Genomic DNA, 18341 nt, shown 5'->3' on the forward strand with positions numbered 1-18341 from the left:
TAGAACTCAGCAATGAGATGCAATACAGAGTTAGAGCCAAATCTTTTCTCTTCCCCTCACCCTTAAAAAAAAATTGTGTAGCAATCCCTGATTGCAGTCAAACAGGTACCATCCCCCTGCCCATGGGAAAGTGGGACAGGATTCCAGGAGCCCACAGATGGATTCTACAGAGCCATGCTCCCTTCCCCAATGCATGGGTGTTTTTGGAGGAGCAGGTCAGGGGAGGGTTGGATCTGGCAGGTCTAGGACTGCATTAATGCCCTAGCCACTCCCCTATGCAACATGGCTGTGCGACAGGGCAATTTTCTGCATCATCCAGGAAAATCCTTAGTGAATTAAGGTTAAGTAGCTCTGGCATCCTTTAAAAATGCAAAGTTTATGTGTTAGTGTGGAATTGTACACAACTTCTCTAGTGGCAAGAGGTGACCAGTGTAAACTCTGGGACGTGTTTTGAGCCTCAAAGGACTATTTGAAACAATGTGCCCGGCAAGAATGAACTTTTGGGACAAATAAATTTAAATGGGCTTCCCAGAAAATCATCGGGGGGGGGTAAATGCAAATATACAACCACCCCTCCTTCCCAGTTGTGCAAAACCCCAGCCTTCTGAAGCTATGCCCTGAGGAAAGGACCTTTGTCTGCTGATCACCTGTTACATGAGGACAACAGCAAAGACCCAAACCTTAAAAAGGAAAAACATAACCTATGCATGGTTGTTCTTGCTCTGAGCTAAAGCAGTTGTGAACTTGTAGCCCCAGGAGAAAACCGTGCATAGGGTTTGAAAGACTGACTCCTGCCAGCGCCTGTTGGCGTTAGAGTGCTGAACTCCAGTAAGCTTAATAGCAAGCGTGTCGGTTCTTTTATCGTTTCTAATGATTTTGCTGTAATGCTTTCACCTTAAGAATAAATGTGCTTGCTTAGAAAGGGCTGCACAGTAACTTAACTGTGGGCCACTACCTTGTTGTAGCCTCTGGAGAGAAAGCAAAGCACAGATGCTGGCTGGGTTAGCAGTCTGGCTTGCTGGAGAACTCACCATGTAGGCAGGGAACAGTGCAGCCTGGAAATACCCTGGTCAAAAATGGGAAAGATGCAGGTCTCCACCCAAGAGAGGTGACAGCTGGGGAGGGGGTGCTTTGCTGGACCACGGAGGGGGAATACAGCTGCCATTGCCCTGAACTATGGCAGGGTGCACAGCAGCCTCCATGGAGTGGCTCCACTGCTTTGCTCCTCCTCCCCCCATGGTTGGGGATCTCCTGCAGTGAACATCCCAGTCACATCAGACCAGTGGTGTTAACGGAGATGGTCACTTGTCATTTTAGCCCTGTGTTCCCTCAGACAGTTCTACTGCATGATCTCTCAAAGCATATGGGGGCATCCAAACATCTCTTTCAACGCAAAAATGAAAGGATCAGGCAGAGAGTGATTCCAGGTAGGACCAGCACCTTCCCCCTCCTTAGCTTTGTTGCTTGTGTATAACAAAAATCTTCCTTTGAGTAGTTGCGGGGGAATGTGCTATGCGATTTTGCAAGCACAGGACAGTAAACATATGGGTGAATGCTTCCCTCTGCCACAGAGGGAAATGGTTTATACTTGTTCAAACGGAGCCTGAAGTTACTGACCAGTAAGACAGGGGATACTTTATAGTTACATTCCACAAAGAGCCAAGCCTGGTTGTGTGCAACTGACGCGGGTTCGTGGGCTTGCTGGTTTAGGATTCATCACTGGCGAGATAAAACCATTGTATAAGCGAATGTATCAGCATCCAAAATCAAAGCATGCGACTTTCACTTGAGCATTATGTACAGGTGCCAGAATAGCTTTGGTCATTTCACTGCTGAGCTGATACCCCTTGTTTTTAGCCCAGCCTGGGCTCGCCAATCCTTTAGGAATTGGCTGTTTGAGGTACAGACCATATCTCTGTTGTGTGTTTGGACAGCGCGTGGTGGAATAGCAGCGGGAACTCTAGGTTCTGCTGCAGTAATAGCAGTAGTAAGGACAATCATCCACTTTCAAGTCTTGCCTATTGATAGTCACACATGATTACACAGTTTAGTCTCAGGTATTTTCTCCCCTGTATAAGTGTCCATGGGAATAGGCAAAAAGCTGGGCCAGATCCTCAGCTGGTGTCAATCAGTGTAACTTAACTGAAGTCACTGGCACTGTGTGTATTTTCTGTAAATAAGTATCCATGTGTCAGACACATTTCAAGCAGCCTCTGGACCAATGAAAGTTATGATGAGACAATTTATTAGGGTTTCCTGGGATTTACAACCAATGAAATGAGCTGGACTCTTCAGTTGAGATTTATTTTCTGGTGATGGGGGAAAGAAAAGAAGCAGTGTTAATCATTTTTTTAAAATAAGTTAGTTTCTCACTAAACCAGACTAAATCGTTCCCAGTAAAGCAAGTTCTTATTTACAAATCCAGTCTGTCTAAAGCATCAATGGCTCTCTCCTACTGGAGAAGTGTAACGTATACTGTGGCAAGCTAAAATAGATGGCCCGAAGTCCTGGGTATCCAATTAGATTTATACACATGCAACAAGCTGGTCATAAAACTGGGAGATTTCTTTATAAATTTCAAAAAGTGTCCGAACAGCTGACTTTAGAGCTGACTCCTCTAAAGTAAAGTCCGCATCTGAGGCAAACCCCCAATCCTTCTGCATGGTGCAGCTGAGTTAAGTCTCTCTGGGTTGCCTGCTCTCCTATTGGCATTTCCAGCATTGTAGACTATTTCTAGGCCAGGAGGCTCAAAGCTAGGGCCTAAATAAATGACTGGACTTTCAAAGTTGCCCATTACCTAGTAGCTCTCACTGAAATCCCACTGAAGTCAATGGAAGCTCCTTGGTGCTCCAATTACTTACTTCAACACCTAACTAATGACTTAGGAGCCTAACTTTAGGCCTTCATTTTTGACACTGGAGACAAGAATGCCTCATTTTTGTAGGACAGCAGTAAAACCATTTGCTGTGTAGAGATGGCACCAAAGATGGGCCAAGGCTGTTCAGTTGCGATCCTGCTCCAAACTTCCCCAGAATTTGAGGGGTTTGGTGCAGGCCTGTACATTTGATTTAGTCATCAAGAACGGACTGAAAAGGAAACAGAGATAGTAGTTCTGGGATGGGTCAACTGGTTTTCTTTTAGGTACTTAAATAAAAGCAACTAGATAATCATTTCACTTAAGTGTGCAGAAAGCTAGTTAAGCACTTGTAGCTTTGCTTTAATGGGCTGATACCTACCTCATTTATCCAGTCGATGTAGGCAGACACCCGGGTGAAGACAGTTGGCTTCTTTTTAGTGTTGCAACCCAGCCCAGATCCAAAGCTCACAATGCCGTGTACTTCCCAAGCATTAGCGCCATGGCAGTTCAGTGGGCCCCCAGAATCTCCCTGACATAATATAAAACAGAGAAACTTTTATTATAGTAACAGTCCTTCTGGCTCAGCGATAAGGCTTGGCTGATTTTCTTAGTATTAAGACTTTGGGAGGATACAGAGAGAATATCTGACTTTTTTTTTTTTGTCTAGTGTCCTGGACTTCTTCAAACTCTTGGGGATAATGCCTTCATTTTGTACTGTGGTCACTGTTCAAAAAGTCAGTATGTGACCCAGTGTTGTACATAGGATACTACCATTTTTCTCTGTACTCGGAGTAGGAAATAACCAGTAGCTTTGACTTTTTCAAGGCAGCCTTGCGTATCTTCATTCGTGCATTCGAGTAACTCGTTCTATTGGATGTGTGGCCAAGCTGAATTCCACTGTTCTATCAGAAGTGGATGAATTGGTGTCTGCATGAAAATAAGAGGCTTTGGGTGAGGCGAGCACCTTCAGACTTCTTCTCCACCCAGGCACTTCAGTTCTAACCTGCAACAGCTGCTTCAGTTCAGACGATGGGCCTTGTGCTCAGCTATGAAGTGGATAAATCTTTTACATTTGTGTTCTGCTTTGTCAACAGCATACATCAATTACCAGTGAAATGCAGCCACTCTGGTGTGGTGAATAGCCAGATTAGCTCTTTCTGCTCAGCAGTTAGAAGAGACACTGGGATCTTATGAAAAGCACTGTGGGATCTTTCATTAATTTGCACAGATCAAATATGACATTGGTTTGCAATATTGAGTTCAATCCTCTCCTTACACCTCCAAAAAGAAGAAATAACATGGCTTGAGGGGTGACTTGATCCCTGCTTAGGTTTGACCCTGTAACTCCAGGGAGTCCTGTATTCCAAACTTGATACATGGACTGCTCAGCTGTGCCACAAAACTCACTCAGCTTGTTAGCAAATATCAGAGGTGCCAAGTCTCACTTCGATGTCATTATCCAGAGGACTTTCTTGGTTGAATTTTCATAGCTAGGGAGTCCCTAGGAGCCGCTGAGATGCAGCTGTGAACCCATCAGCACATGCCCCTGTTCCTGCCAACAGGATTTGCTCACCTTCCTTGAGAGGTGATGAGAAAGGATGCAGCACTACCATGCTGGGAAGACTTACATTGCATCCAGAAACGACTCCATCTCCTCCGGCACAGACCATGGTTTTCTTGACCATGAAGCCCCACCAGTCCCACCGACTGCAAGTGGCATGGTCCACCACAGGTAGCAATGCCTGCTGGAGATCATCAGAGATGGGGCCATTGGCTGGTAAATAGAGTGGATCACAAAAAAAGAAAAAGAACCATCAGGAGCATTTTACACAGGTGAGAAGCCAAATCAGGAGCTGTCTTCTACACAAGGGAGGTTATTCAGAAAATGGAAACATCAGATTGACTGGCTATTGGTGATCACACAAAATACCAGTATATGAAGGATGCAAACAGCAAAGGAAGGAGAAGAATCACTGACGGTGCATAAAAGCATTATGGGAAGAAACTGAGTAAAGGTAAATTTAAGATGTTAATCAGAGAAGACTAGACTGGGAAAAGGACTAGAAACAAAGAGTAGGGATCAATGCTGCATTGTCAAGCAGAAAAATAGTAACTCTCCTCCTAACTCTCTTCCACCTCTAACCTCTATGATTTATTAGCTCTCTTGGGAGTCTGAGATCTGATCTGGCTCCAAGGGAAATCCAAGCTCAGATATCCCTTGGTTTCTGGTTCAGGAGCTCAGTCAGTCTGAAGGCACTGTGTCCTATTTGCTCCAGCATAATAGTTTCCAATCTTTTTGGCCACCTGCACCAGTACCCCATGCTTTGGCCTCCACTGAACCAGCCCATACTCACTCTAGCCTTTCACAGTGCATGAGCTGTTCCAAATCTTAGCTTTGTGAGAGGGCCAATGGCCATGGCATGTCAGAGCAGGACCAGTGACATGGGAAGCTTGCAAAGGAGGCTCATTGTTAAAACAGGTAGCCTGGAGTAACACTCAGCAACGACTGGAGTATATCGGTATTGGGCCACGTCCTAGGAGTGGGACACCACGGCTGTAGGAGAAGGTGCTCTACTCACTCCAGAGGAGTCCCCATCCGGTGATGTAGCAGGGGAAGCCTTGTGTCAGGATTGCACCATTTTCAGGCAGGCAGGCTGGCTGGATCGTCTTGCTCAGTTGCACGGGCTCCGCTAGCTTGATCAGGGCAATATCATTGCTGAAACCCAAATCAGATTGGGAAGGGAAGTTTAAACTCAGCTGGGAAACACTGGACTCCTGAGGATTGAGAGACCCTTTCAGACCCTCTTACCCACATATTTCTTTTCTAGCTGAGTAAGATGTTCAATTTCTTGTTCGGTCCACACTCAAGAGTGAGAGGACTCACTAACAACCTTCCTTTCCTTCCTTCGCTCATTTCTAACTGCCGGATGTCTATGTCAATATCTATGCTCAATCCTGACTTAGTGTGGAAGGCAGACCCACAGAGCAAACAGCAACTCTCTCAAGCAGAGAGAACACAAGTCCAGTTTTTTTTTCCCACTGAATGCATCCGATGAAGTGAGCTGTAGCTCACGAAAGCTTATGCTCAAATAAATTTGTTAGTCTCTAAGGTGCCACAAGTCCTCCTTTTCTATTTGCGAATACAGACCAGCACGGCTGCTACTTTGAAGTCCAGTTCAGTAGCTCTATGCAGGGCCAGATTTCAGTGAGAGTTTTGCCTGTGGGAAGGAAGCTGCCGGGTTGGCATCTTTAAGTAGTATTAGAGTAGGATCCAAATTTCAAAACATGGTATTAAAAAAGAATCCCACCGTAAATAAAGATGCAATATTAATAAACTGGATAAAGAGCAAAAGTGTCAAAACGGCTTAAGTCCCATTTTCAAAAATGACCTGGGTACTTAAAGCCTGTGTCCCTTTGACTTTCAGTGAGACTTAGGTGCCTAAGTCACTTGGGTCTTTTTGAGAATTTTACCAACCACTTTTTCGCACACATTAAATATATGCCTTACAAACACTTGCAAACTTGAGTTATGAGAATAAATGAAGTGTAATATCTGAGCCAGTCAAAAAAAAATACATGGACAGCTAATGTAGCCATAAAACAACTGCTGAGGTGTTTGTGCCTTAACCCGGCCTGTCTTCTTAATTTGATTGAATTGATTTAATCTGACCCGTGACATTCCATTACAAAAGCAATCCTTCACTAGAACTACCTCACCAAAGCACATCCCACACAGCCGCCGTTAGAAAGCAAATGGAACCAAAAATCTCCCCTGCCCGCTCCTTAGCTTCCCAAAGGAAACACGTCACGTGACTCCAGGTCAAAGCAGGGAGAGGCTGGCAGTGCGTTTGGGGTGGTGGTGGGAGAATGAGGGTTGGTGACATTACCCAATAATTCTCTTTACACAAGAGTGGCCCGTCTGAATAGCAACTTTCCTTATTGCAGTTGTCAGAGGCATATTTTAATCAAAGTGGCTTTGGGGGCAATCAGTGAAAGAGAGCCAGAACTGGCTGATCTGAGCTAAGCTTTCACAGCACAATTGCTGAAAGAGAAACTGCAGAGCTCCCACCACCAGCACCCTGGGGCCTTAGCGGATTTACATGATCAGGAAGGAGTTCCATTTCTCATGGACAATGATCTTCTCCACCGCAGCGGCCACAGAGCCAGGTTCCTCGACCTCCAGGTTTTGTTTCCCCAGTAGAACTCGGTATGTTCTGCTGCTGCTATAGGAACAAACGGCAGGAGAAAACACCGTTAAACTTACGCCTCTCTTGATTGCCTCCAAATTCACAACTTATCTGCTAGGTCTTGCATTAGTTTCCTAGCTGTGACAAGGCCATCAATGAAAGCTAAGGCAGTAACTCTGTTAGCGGACAGCTATTAGCCTCATTGTGGATCAGGCACCAGATGAAGGCAAAGACCCACGCGCCCCTAGCACGAGTTGTGTATTCTCACTCTTGGTCCCCTCCCCCAGCTTTTCTCACCTCCATTTCTGCACTAAACACTTGGACTTCCTGGACAAGGATTTTGGGCCTGTTCCCTTAGCAAAAGACTTCAGCTCCTAGTTTGTGCACATGGCTTATCTGCCCTCTTTCATCCACCATGGCTATTTGTTTAGCTCAATGGTTCTGAGCCATGGTACATGTATCCCTGGGAGTACGCAGAGGTCTTCCAGGGGGTACAGTAACTCATCTAGATATCTGCCTTGTTTTGCAAAAGCACTAGCAAAGTCAGAACAAAGTAAAATTTCATACAATAACTGGTTTATACTGCTCTGTATACTATACACTTAACTGTGAGTACAATATTTACATTCCAATTGATTTATTTTTATAATTATATGGTAAAATTGAGACAGTAAGACATTTTTCAGTAATCGTGTGCTGTAACACTTTTGTGTTTTCGTGTCTGATTTTGTAAGCAAGTTGTTTTTAAGTGAGGTGAAACTTAGGGTACACAAGACCAATCAGACTCCCGCAAGGGGTACAGTTGTCTGGAAAGCTTGAAAGCCACTGGTTTACCTGATGCAGTGGGCTGCAGTGAGGACCCAGTTGGTAGCAATAAGGGTCCCGCCACATGTGTGAGCCCAGACGCCATTTTTGTCGTATTGGAGGGAAATCTGGAATTCACCGAAAGCATGAGGACATTAGCCTGGATTTCACCCAATGGTTAAAAAAATAAAGCCCGATCTTGGGCAATAATAACGCTGCTTCTTTACCTGCCAGGGCCAGCTGTGAGGATTGGCATCTTCACCTCCGACCACACGGGCGACATAAGGTGGGTAGGCAGGGACGCCACAGCTGTAGGCTGGGAAATGCAGCAGGGAAGAGAAATGAGCATTTACAAATTACCACAACCTCATACTAATGGCCTGACCCTATGTTCCTGTCTGCTAACCAGCTCAAGGAGCCCCAAGTTCATTTGGGGACCGGGAATGTGCTTGTGAGCTTTATTTCCACCTGAACTCCCCCGCTCCTCCATCCGCCCATGTAACTGGATTGAATGCAAGTTTGTCATCAAGCTGAGCTGGGCATCCGCAGAAGAGATGCTCACTAAAGGATGTGGTGCAACATACCAAGGAAACTTAGGAGGGAAGAGGAGAAGCCCTGTGTATGGTAAACCTGCATTCAATATGCTGTGGGCACTGACAATAAATTGCACCAAGGAAATTCCCCAAGTTAACTGACTCAAATTGGGTCCATTCTCAATCGCAACTGTCAAATTCTCAGGAACAAGCATCCATATTGCAGCGGGTGTGAACTAGTCACCTTGCCTGGAGTCTCTGTAGTGAGACCAAGGTCTAACTGGGCCAAGGTAACTGAATTCCCATCTGGCAACTGGAAGAAGTCCCTGTGGAGTAGGTTTGAGGGACACCGGCAGGAAGCTTGCTCAGTGCTCCAGCTTGTGGTGAGTGAGAGGCCTTCAGTAGCCAAGGCTGTCATTTGGCAGCCCCTGCACTCATTTCGCGCCTCCCCTCTCCCTTCCCATCCAAGGAGACTGGAGTTGCCAGACATATAAAAAACTTACCATAGCCCAGGAGCAAAGCGAGGAACACAAACCCGAACATAGTGACTATCTAGGTTCAGCGAAGGGGACTGCTGACTACTTATAGGGTAAGACCAGTTTGACCTGAAGCCAAGAATGGAGATTAGCTGCAGCATAGAACCAATACGCGGTGAGATAAATATTTGTTCCTAACCTTGGGAAGTTATCGTTCAGCAAACATGATGCATTGGGCAGTTTGGAAGAAAAGGCAATGTCTTACCTTTAAAATGTGTGACCTAGCAGGATTTCTCTCTCTGGAGAAAGAAAGGAGTACTTGTGGCACCTTAGAGACTAACAAATTTATTTGAGCATAAGCTTTCATGAGCTACAGCTCACTTCATCAGATGCATGTAGCAATGGCTCACTCACCGTGCCGTGCCGTGAAAGCCACAGTTGCTTTTAGGCATACCCATGATGTCACGTACAATGAACCAGGCAATGCTTTCATTCTGTACAGAGATCCTGGGGTCAGTAAAGAAAAGGCAAAACTTTGCTCTCTGGCCTCCATACGCCGGGTTTGTACCGTGTTTAATCCGCTAATGGGCAGTCGTTTTGGGCTCGCCTACCTGATCTTCTCTGTGCATCAGTTTTTCCATCTTAATTAATGCTCCCTGAAGGCCTCAGATGGACAAGGCTATAGCACAGTGTTATAGTCAAGTATTTTATCATTTCGGAAACTTTTTCTTCTCAAGTGGGAGGCTTGGGTTGGTCTGGGTTACTGGGCCACCCACTGCTACTGTATAACAGTGGGGCCACTATAAGATGCGTATGCATCTACAGCACCTAGTTTTGACACTGAAAAGGGGTCAAGCCGGTATCTGCCAAGGTATTTAGGTACCTAATGCTCATGGGAATTTGGTGCCTCAAGCCCTTTGAGGCTTTGAGCCTCACTACTTAAACAGTCCAGTGATAACCTTAGCAATAGCTTCAGTCCAGCTGAGCACTTGCACGCTGTAGCAATTTCCTGGACAAGAAGCCACCTGACTTCAATGGAACGACAGTGGAGTAAGATTGCAGACAATGTGAATAAGGGAGGCAGAACCTGGCCTGTCGCTAGAGAATCTGTATCATTTTGCCTCACCTTGTGACAGATTAGCGAGGATTTTCTCTTACTAGTTACAAGATCAGGGTTTCTAGGCCTCTGAAGGACTTCTGTAACATTTAAGCACTTCCGTATTTTCAAGGTGTGTTCTCAAAAGGGCTCACGCAAGTGAATCTGTGGGCCAATTGTTTTTGGTAACGGGATTAAGGAAAAACCATCTGGTTACTTCCTAAAGTAAAGCTGATGTTCCAGCTTCTGCAGAAAGCATTTTAGGTGCCGCTGGCATTCACAAAATCCCCATCCAGCTGCTGCCTGACCTGTAGGAGCCTCAAAGATATTTAGATGGTTTCAGTGGGAATTAGGTGCCAAACTAGATTTGGATTTAGGCACCTAAGTTTCCACTGTGACAGTCCCTAAAGCCCCTGACTGGCTAATGCAAGGGTGGGCAAACTACGGCCCGCGGGCCGGATCCGGCCCCTCGGGGCTTTGGATCCAGCCCACGGGATTGCCCCCGCTGCTCTGAAAAGCGGCTGGCACCATGTCCCTGGGGCCCTGGGGGGGCAGGGGGCTCCGTGCGTTGCCCTTGCCTCCAGGCACTGCCCCCCCACTGGCCGGGAATGGAGAACCACGGCCAATGGGAGCTTTGGGGCGGTACCTGGAGACGTGGCAAGGGCAGCGTGTGGAGCCCTGTGCCCCCCACCCCCAGGGGCCACACAGGGATGTGGTTCCTACCACCTTCCGGAGCGGCACGGGGCCAGGGCAGGCAGGCAAGAAGCCTGCCCTGGCCCCAGTGCACGCCGCTGCCACCCTGGAGCCTGAACCCCTCCTACACCCCGCCCCCCAACTCCCTGCCCTGAGCCCTCTGCCGCACCCCTCCTGCACCCCAACCCCTTACTCTGAGGCCCCTGTTGCACCCCAACCCCCTTCCCTGAGCCCCCTCCCACAGTCCGCATCCCTGCTCTGACCCCCCTCCTGCACCCCAACCCACTTCCCTGAGCCCCCTCATATACCCCGCACCCCTCCTCTGCCCCAATCCCTTGCCCTGAGCCCCTTCCTGCACACCGCACCCTCTCCTACACCCCGTACTTCTTCCCGCACCCCAACCCCCTGCCCCAACTCTGCATACCATTTCCCCACCCAGATGTGGCCCTCGGGCCAAAAAGTTTGCCCACCCCTGGGCTAGTGGCTAGTTTAGGCAGCTCACCGCTGAGCTTGCTGGCTTTTGTGACTCGGTGCCTAACGCGCCCCACACATTTTGTGTGTGGGGAGCCTGGACACCTAACGCGGAGCTGTGAATTCCCCTGGGCGGCCCAGCACCTAAAAGATGGGTGCTGCCCCACTCCGCCTTGCAGCACTTAGTTCCTCCTTGAGCACCCGGCCCTTAGACTCAGCCTGGAGTCTGGGTGACCGGAGCTGAGTTGCAGAAGGCAGGGGTAGCCCTACATGAAAAAGGAAGCCAAGCTTTAGAAGGGTCAGTGTGTCAACAAGGGGAATGGAGAGCCCAGACTCTGTGAGATGGACACTGGGCCTATCAAGAGGGAATCTGAGGAGCAAATAGCCAAAGGCAGAAATAAATCACAAGAGGCAACATATGGGCTTGTCTAATTCACAGGGAATTGGGGAATTCACAGGGCCATGAGTGAAGAATAGCCAGGGTGGGAATTCAAAGTGCAATAACTGTTCTGCACTAACTCCCTGTGTGGACATTTACTCCACAGTGGATTGACCTAACCCACACAAAGACACTCACTTGGCAATAAGAGTGTTCACACGAGGCGCTTTGCTGTTCCGGGCTTTCCCCCCATGGAGATAACACTAGTATGTCAGAGACAGTAGATCTGAAACAAGAAGCCTGTGAGAGAATCGGTGGATTTGCTGGAATACTAGAGAACTGGGAGTGTAACTACAGAGACAAATGTTTGCTTTGATGTTCATCACAGAGGATGTTGAGGCGATAGCGAGCCTAGACCCACCTTCTCAAGTAATAAAGGTGAAACGGTGAAAGATGTGGAGTCATCAGAAGAGGAGGCGCTGGAAGAAATTATGACGTATCAGCTGGGTAGATCTCACGCCATGGTGGGGCCCTCAGGCAATGGTACTCCTCAGGTTTCCCTGTTCTCTGCCTGTCGCACACAGTAGCTTAGTCTCTTGAAGGTTGTTTAATTTGGTCTTATTCTGACGGTTGGGTTCAGTGTGTGGGTGCTGGGTAGAACCTGTGATATTCAGGTCAGACTAAAAGATCTAGGGGGATCCCTTCTGGACATAAAGTCTGACTGACTCTAAACTGATAAGTCAGTGGGGCTGGAATCCTGGCTCCATCAAAGTCAATGGGAGTTCTGCTATTGACTTCAATGAAGCCAGGTCTTCACCCCAATATCTGAATTTGGTAAGAGACCGCCCAGAGTGAGGTACTACTCCAAGGGCCTAATCCAAAGCTCAGCGAAGGAAGTGCAAATGTTTTTACTGAGTTCAATGGCCTTTGGGATCAAGCCCTCAGGAAGTAAGTGTGGTAGAACTGGGTCTCCAGATGAATGGGGAGTTGGGCGCCTGAGATTATCCCTGGGTTTGCCACTGACTGACTGTGTCACCTTGGGCAAACCCCTCATTTCACTCAGCCGCACGACCCTTACTGACCTCCCGTCATTAGCGTTTGGGAAGCAGATTGCCAGCACAGCTGGAGAAGGACGTGTACTTACTATGTTAGTCTCCTCCACTCAGAACTTCACAGAGGCAAAACGCAAGCTGTTAAAAGGTTTCTGCCATGCTTTTTACCTGTTTGACATTGAGCCAACAGGGGCTGCTTTGTGGGGGTTGCCATGTATCTGAGTCTTGCAAATGGCCTTGTTTGCTATGGGCTAAACAAAAACCCCAGATCAGAACCCTGGGAGGGTTCAAAGTCCTGATCCCAGTTTTGTGCCTTGAGGCTGATCCAGGATTGGATGTTGCTGTAAACACTTCAGGCTGACTGTAAAGAGTTTCAAAAGGCTGTCACTGAACTGAGTGTCTGGGCAACAAAATGGCGATGAAATTCAGGGTTGATAAGTGCAAAGTAATGCACATTGGTAAACATAATCCCAGCTATACATACACAATGATGGGGGCTAACTTAGCGGTTATCATGCAAGACGGAGATCATGTAGTTATTGTGGCTTGTTCCCTGAAACCATGAGCTTAATGTGCACCAGCAACCAAAAATGCTATCAGGAACTCTTAGGAAAGGCCTAGACAATAAAACAGAAAATATTAGAACACTGTTATATAAATCCATGGTACGCCCACACCTTGAATACTGGTTGCAGTTTTGGGTGCCCCATTTAAAAAAAGATATTAGAATTGGCACAGCTGCAGAGAAGGGAAATGAAAGTGATGTGGAGTATGGAACAGCTTCTATATGAGGAACAATTAAAGAGATTGAAGATTAAAAAAACCATGACTATTCTTTTTAGAAAAGAGATGACTAAGGGGGGATAGGATAGAGGGCTGGAAAATCATGACTGGTGTGGAGGAAGTGAATAAGGAAGTATTATTTACCCTTTCACATAACACAGGACCCAGTGGTGGGGGGCGGGAGGTGTCAGACAATAAAAATAATGAATTAAAACAAGCAAAAGGAAGTCCCTCTTCACCCAACTCATAAGCAACTTGTGGCACTTGTGGCCATGGGATGTTGTGAAGTCCAAAAGTATAACTGGGTTTAAATAAGAATTAGATAAATTCATGAAAGATAAGCCAATCAATGGCTATTATCTAAGATGGCTGAGGAGGCAACCCCATGCTCCGGGTGGCCCTCAACTGCTAGAAGCTGGGATTGGACAGCAAGGGATGGATCACTCAAAATTGCCCATGTCTGTTCGTTTCCTCTCAATCCTGTGGTACTAGCCACTGTCAAAGACAGGATATGGGGCTAAATGGAGCATTGATCTGACCCAATATGGCCATTCGTATGTACTAGCCAGTCTTTGGGGATTGCTAATTCCCATGCAGCCCAAAAACAGGCCATGCTGGGTAGGTGGGAACGTTGAGGAAGTTTTCCCAACTTAAAGAAGAAAAGTCAGATTAGAGTCAAGATCTGAATGACGCCCTGTCAGGGTTCCCTCCCCACTCTGAACTCTAGGGTACAGATGTGGGGATCCATGAAAGACATGAAAGACCCCCTTAGCTTATTTTTACCAGCTTAGGTTAAAAACTTTCCCAAGGCACAAATTTTGTTTTGTCCTTGAACAGTATGCTGCCACCACCAAGTGATTTAGATAAAGAACAGGGAAAGGACCACTTGGAGTTCCTATTTCCCCAAAATATCCCCCCAAGCTCTTACACCCCCTTTCCTGGGGACGCGTGAGAATAAACAAGATGAGCACAAACCAGCCTTGGATTTTTTAGACCCAAAAAACCCAATCAGAGTCTTAAAAAACAGAACTTTATTAGAAGAACAAAAAAAGATAAGAGAACAACTCTGTAAGATCAGAATGGAAGCTGATCTTACAGGCAGTCAGATTCAAAACATAGAGAATCCCTCTAGGTAAAACCTTAAGTTACAAAAAGACACAAAAACAGGAATACACATTTCCTCCAGCACAGCGAATTTCACAAGCCAAAACAAAGAAAACCGAATGCATTTTCTAGCTAGATTACTGCCCTAAGGTCAGTTCTCATTTAGCGCAGCGAGGCTGCTCATGCTCAGTGTAGTAGCACCCCTAGGGTGAAGGGAGCAGGGCAGGGAGTGTTGAGATATTTTGTCCTTTTAATGGTTGCTACCCAACAGGAAGACATTGCAAAGGGACTGGCCAACCCTTGCAGAGAGCTCAGCTGTGAGAGGCTCCAGTTCTTTTACACGTTGGCGTGAATTCAGGCAAGCTACCACAGATTGGAGCATTAGCTTTGCTTCTGGTGGGAAGGCCCCTGAGAGCGAGGAGGTTTGCTAACAGGTGTTTCACAGAAAGACAAATATACAAATACTCAGGGACCCATTTTTCAGCTGTGTCATGAAACCTGTGTAACCAGCTGCTCAGTTCCCCCCAGAGCCCTCGCTGGTAGCAAACCATCAGCTTGGGTGCCACAGATGCAGTGAATTTTACTGCCAAACCTCATAGTCAGACATAGAACCATGGGCCTCCAGGAGGGCGCGAGGCAAAGTGCTGTGTTCTCACGCCCTGGGAGGGCACAAACCTTAGAGCGTCTTGCAGCCCACGGACTGACTGACGCATCAAAATACAATGAAGCTTCCTTTCCTATAGAGTTCCTGATAGAGTCCTATGCAAACTATCCCCGGCACGCTTTGTAGATGCCAACGCAACAGTTGATGCTGGGTGTGAAATGGTTTTGGCACCCCTTACCGGGTAGCCGTGCTCGAACGCCAACGGAAGCTATAGGTGCAGGTCAGCCTGTGTTACGTGACCATAATGGTCCCGTCTGACCTTAAAAATCTATTAATTTAGTTCTTACAGCTTTTGCATAGCTACTTATTATCGGAACCTGAGCAATGGGGTGGCATGGGGGGGATGTCTTTGCAGCCTGCCTATTTGCTCTCCTCCCCTCTATACACTAGTGTCAGTTTTGTGGCTGCAAAATCTGCAGCCCCACTGAACGCCCTTGGCTTTCAAAAGCAGCCTGGAATGACCTCTAGCCACGGATGGCTGGCACTGGAGCCAGGGTGGGACGCTGGTACAGATCATCCCTCACCCCTGCTGGCTTAGATGGGCTGCTTAATATGGGACTTGCTGGCTGCTTCTAAAACTTCATGGTATCATCAGGGCTGGATTAACCTTTTGTGGACCCTGGCACCTGGACTGTGGCCACAGCCCCCCACCCGCTTCACCTCTTCCCCCAGAGGCCAGGCCCACCACTCGCATAGGGGCTAGGGGGCAGAGAGGAGCAAGCAGCAGGTGGGGGTGGAGAGGAATGAGCCAGAGGTGGGGCATCCGGGGCAGGAGAGGCCAAGTGGGGGAGTGGCCTCAGGGCAGAGCACATGTGGAGCAGGGGGTGTGGCCACAGTCTGGGCACCAGGGCCTCTTCTGGCACCATTGTAAACCCAGTACTGGGTATCATACAGATTGCACCAGCCCGGGCTGCACTGTATCAGGATGTGGAGGGTGGGGAGAAAATGGCAGGACTGGGATTAAAACTAACTGTCACGAGCTCAAATAAACCTAGCATGGTCATAGCCAGCATCACCTCCCATTGCTCTCTACTGAATTGCCCCATCTTAGATCCACCCTATAGAGCACTTTGTATCTCCACCCCGCTCATGCATCTCCTTGGATCTAGTTTCCCACTGCTGTGGCCTCCCAACTCCCTTTTCCCCCTGGTTCTTATGCTGGGGCTCAACCTCTCTCCAGAGTCTCCCTCGCACCCTTCTGTTTCCCCGTGTTGTTTGTGTTTCCCCTTCTGCTTTAGCCCATCTTTCTTCTCCATCTCTTTTTTCTAAGGGAGGCAGGCGCCCAACCCGCATTAATTTTCCGCTGGTGCTTAGTGACTAATTTCCATTAGGCCTCTCTGGAAATCTTATCCTCAAGAGGAAGCTGGGAGGTTCGGCTTGGCAGCCGCAGGGGATTTTCGTGGGCAACTTGCTCATTTCATTATGTTTTATAAAACATTTCTTAACACGGACATGTGTGCCATTTCCGCCTTCCCATTCCCCAGGGTCGTGAGCAGGAGAATAAATAGCTGCTGTGATTTAACTATCTAACAAATCCACAGCCCACATGGAGATTTTGCTTACTAGGGGGCTGCTGGTATGAAAGTAGGGTTTGGGCTCATGAAAATTTCATCTGGGGCTCCCCATGCTGGATCAATGAGTCACGAGCAGGAGGATTAGGGAATAAGTTTTAAGAATCCCTTTACTTAGGAACCTAGATCCAGACACTAAAATGATGCAGTGAAAAAGCTCTTCTTTGGCAAGAATTCCATTGGGTCAATTTCTAAGGTCAAGCATGGACGCAGACATACGAGAGGGGAAATGTTCTACTATATCAGCTAGTCCATCACCTAGGAGGCTGCACAGGGTAGTCACCTACCTTGTTCTCTAGCTCAGTGCACCTCAGCCTTTCCTGCATCAGGACCCCAACCCCTTTTAGGGAGCACTAGGGGATCCCCAGCTTTGTCCAGTCCATTTTTAAGTGGTCCCAGTAATGAAGTTTCCATTACTTACACCTTGAAGCTGTTACATGATCTAAGATCCACTGGCAGGACAATTTTCCTTATCTTCAGCCTCAGTGTATATTTTCTGAATTTCTTCCCAGGTCTCCTAGTTATTGTTTCCTGTACCACATGCTGGGTCGCAACATGTGGACTCCTTGCTTGTAAAATTAACTGCTGACAGAGGTGCTGCAGCCAGCATTCCAGCCTTGTGCACACAGACTAGCTTCCTGGTCCGTCCTCCAAACTTCTCCTGCAACTAGTGCTCCTCCCTCACAGTTCCATACAGGTTGCTACAGCTCCCCAGAAGGTTAGGCTGCTAATCTATGGGCAAGATGATGTCATAAAAATTAAATCCCAATCTCAAATACAACACATACAAACTCCTGTTGGTTAAACTAATCCTAAAACTTCTCTCCATTTTCTAGTCTAGGCTATGGGTCTCAATCTGTGGTTCCCAAACTGGTCTGCAGAGAGGAGCTGGTGATGTGGGAGAAGAGGCATCCATGGGTTTGAGATGTGGGTGTCACTATGAAAAAGCTTACGAGTCACTGGTTTAAGCAGAACCAGGAAAAACAAGTGAACAAAATTGCCTATTGCAATTCTACATGCTAGGTGGCAGTGTGATTTAATTCTCAATTAAACGGCCACGTTATTTTTGCAGGGGTCTATGTATTGCTGTCATAGTGGCTGGCTGTACAATACTGCATGTGCATCTTCTGCACTGTTTCCATTTTAAGGGATAGTGACCAGAAGTATTTTTGAGTAATATTTGCTGCCAGCAACATAGGGGGAAAAGTATGTTGCTCTTCGCCACTGCAGTGTCATGCTCAATTTCAAACAGAACCTACGGAGAGTACACAGGTCAGGGGCTACACAGATGTTCACTTGCAACAAAGCTGTTTTGTGCATGCGTTAGGCAGCTTGATGCCTAACGCATGCCCAAAACAAGGTGAATGGGCAGCTTTGCACCTAAACAGCAGCGCTGCTGCTAGGATTTAAACAAGCAACTGATGCACAGAGTCAGAGTTTAAGGCCAGAAGGGACCACCAGAGCATCTGATCTGTCTGTCACAGGCCAACAACACCACCCCTCACCTGCCCGCTAAACCCAACCAATTGGAATGAGACCACAATATTACAGCCCACGGGAGACTAGACAGACTTATGGGTCACAGGCAGAGAATAATGCCTACATAATAGTAATAATAATAATAAATCTCTTTGCATTTTAAATTCGCCAGCCATCAGCCACACACAGGCA

At 47.3% G+C, this 18341-nt stretch overlaps 1 protein-coding gene across 3 annotated transcripts; it reads right to left on the minus strand.

The window, feature by feature from the left end:
* Positions 1-18: 18 nt before the first annotated feature.
* Positions 19-10376, minus strand: LOC119845040 (chymotrypsin-C-like). 3 transcript variants are annotated; one of them, XM_043500021.1, is made up of 8 exons: positions 8885-10376; positions 8076-8164; positions 7879-7976; positions 6958-7080; positions 5437-5573; positions 4486-4631; positions 3237-3386; positions 19-2309 (listed from the first exon to the last, which is right to left on the minus strand). In XM_043500021.1, exons 1-8 carry the CDS (start codon positions 8922-8924, stop codon positions 2292-2294), a joined length of 801 nt encoding a protein of 266 aa, XP_043355956.1. In that variant the 5' UTR covers positions 8925-10376; the 3' UTR covers positions 19-2291. The 3 variants fall into 3 exon arrangements, with proteins under 3 accessions (XP_043355956.1, XP_043355955.1, XP_038232697.1); XM_043500020.1 differs by having other exon boundaries at positions 19-3389; positions 4489-4631; XM_038376769.2 differs by having other exon boundaries at positions 19-3386.
* Positions 10377-18341: the final 7965 nt, after the last annotated feature.

The sequence above is a fragment of the Dermochelys coriacea genome, chromosome 18, assembly GCF_009764565.3.
Source record: "Dermochelys coriacea isolate rDerCor1 chromosome 18, rDerCor1.pri.v4, whole genome shotgun sequence".
NCBI classification, from domain to species: domain Eukaryota; kingdom Metazoa; phylum Chordata; order Testudines; family Dermochelyidae; genus Dermochelys; species Dermochelys coriacea.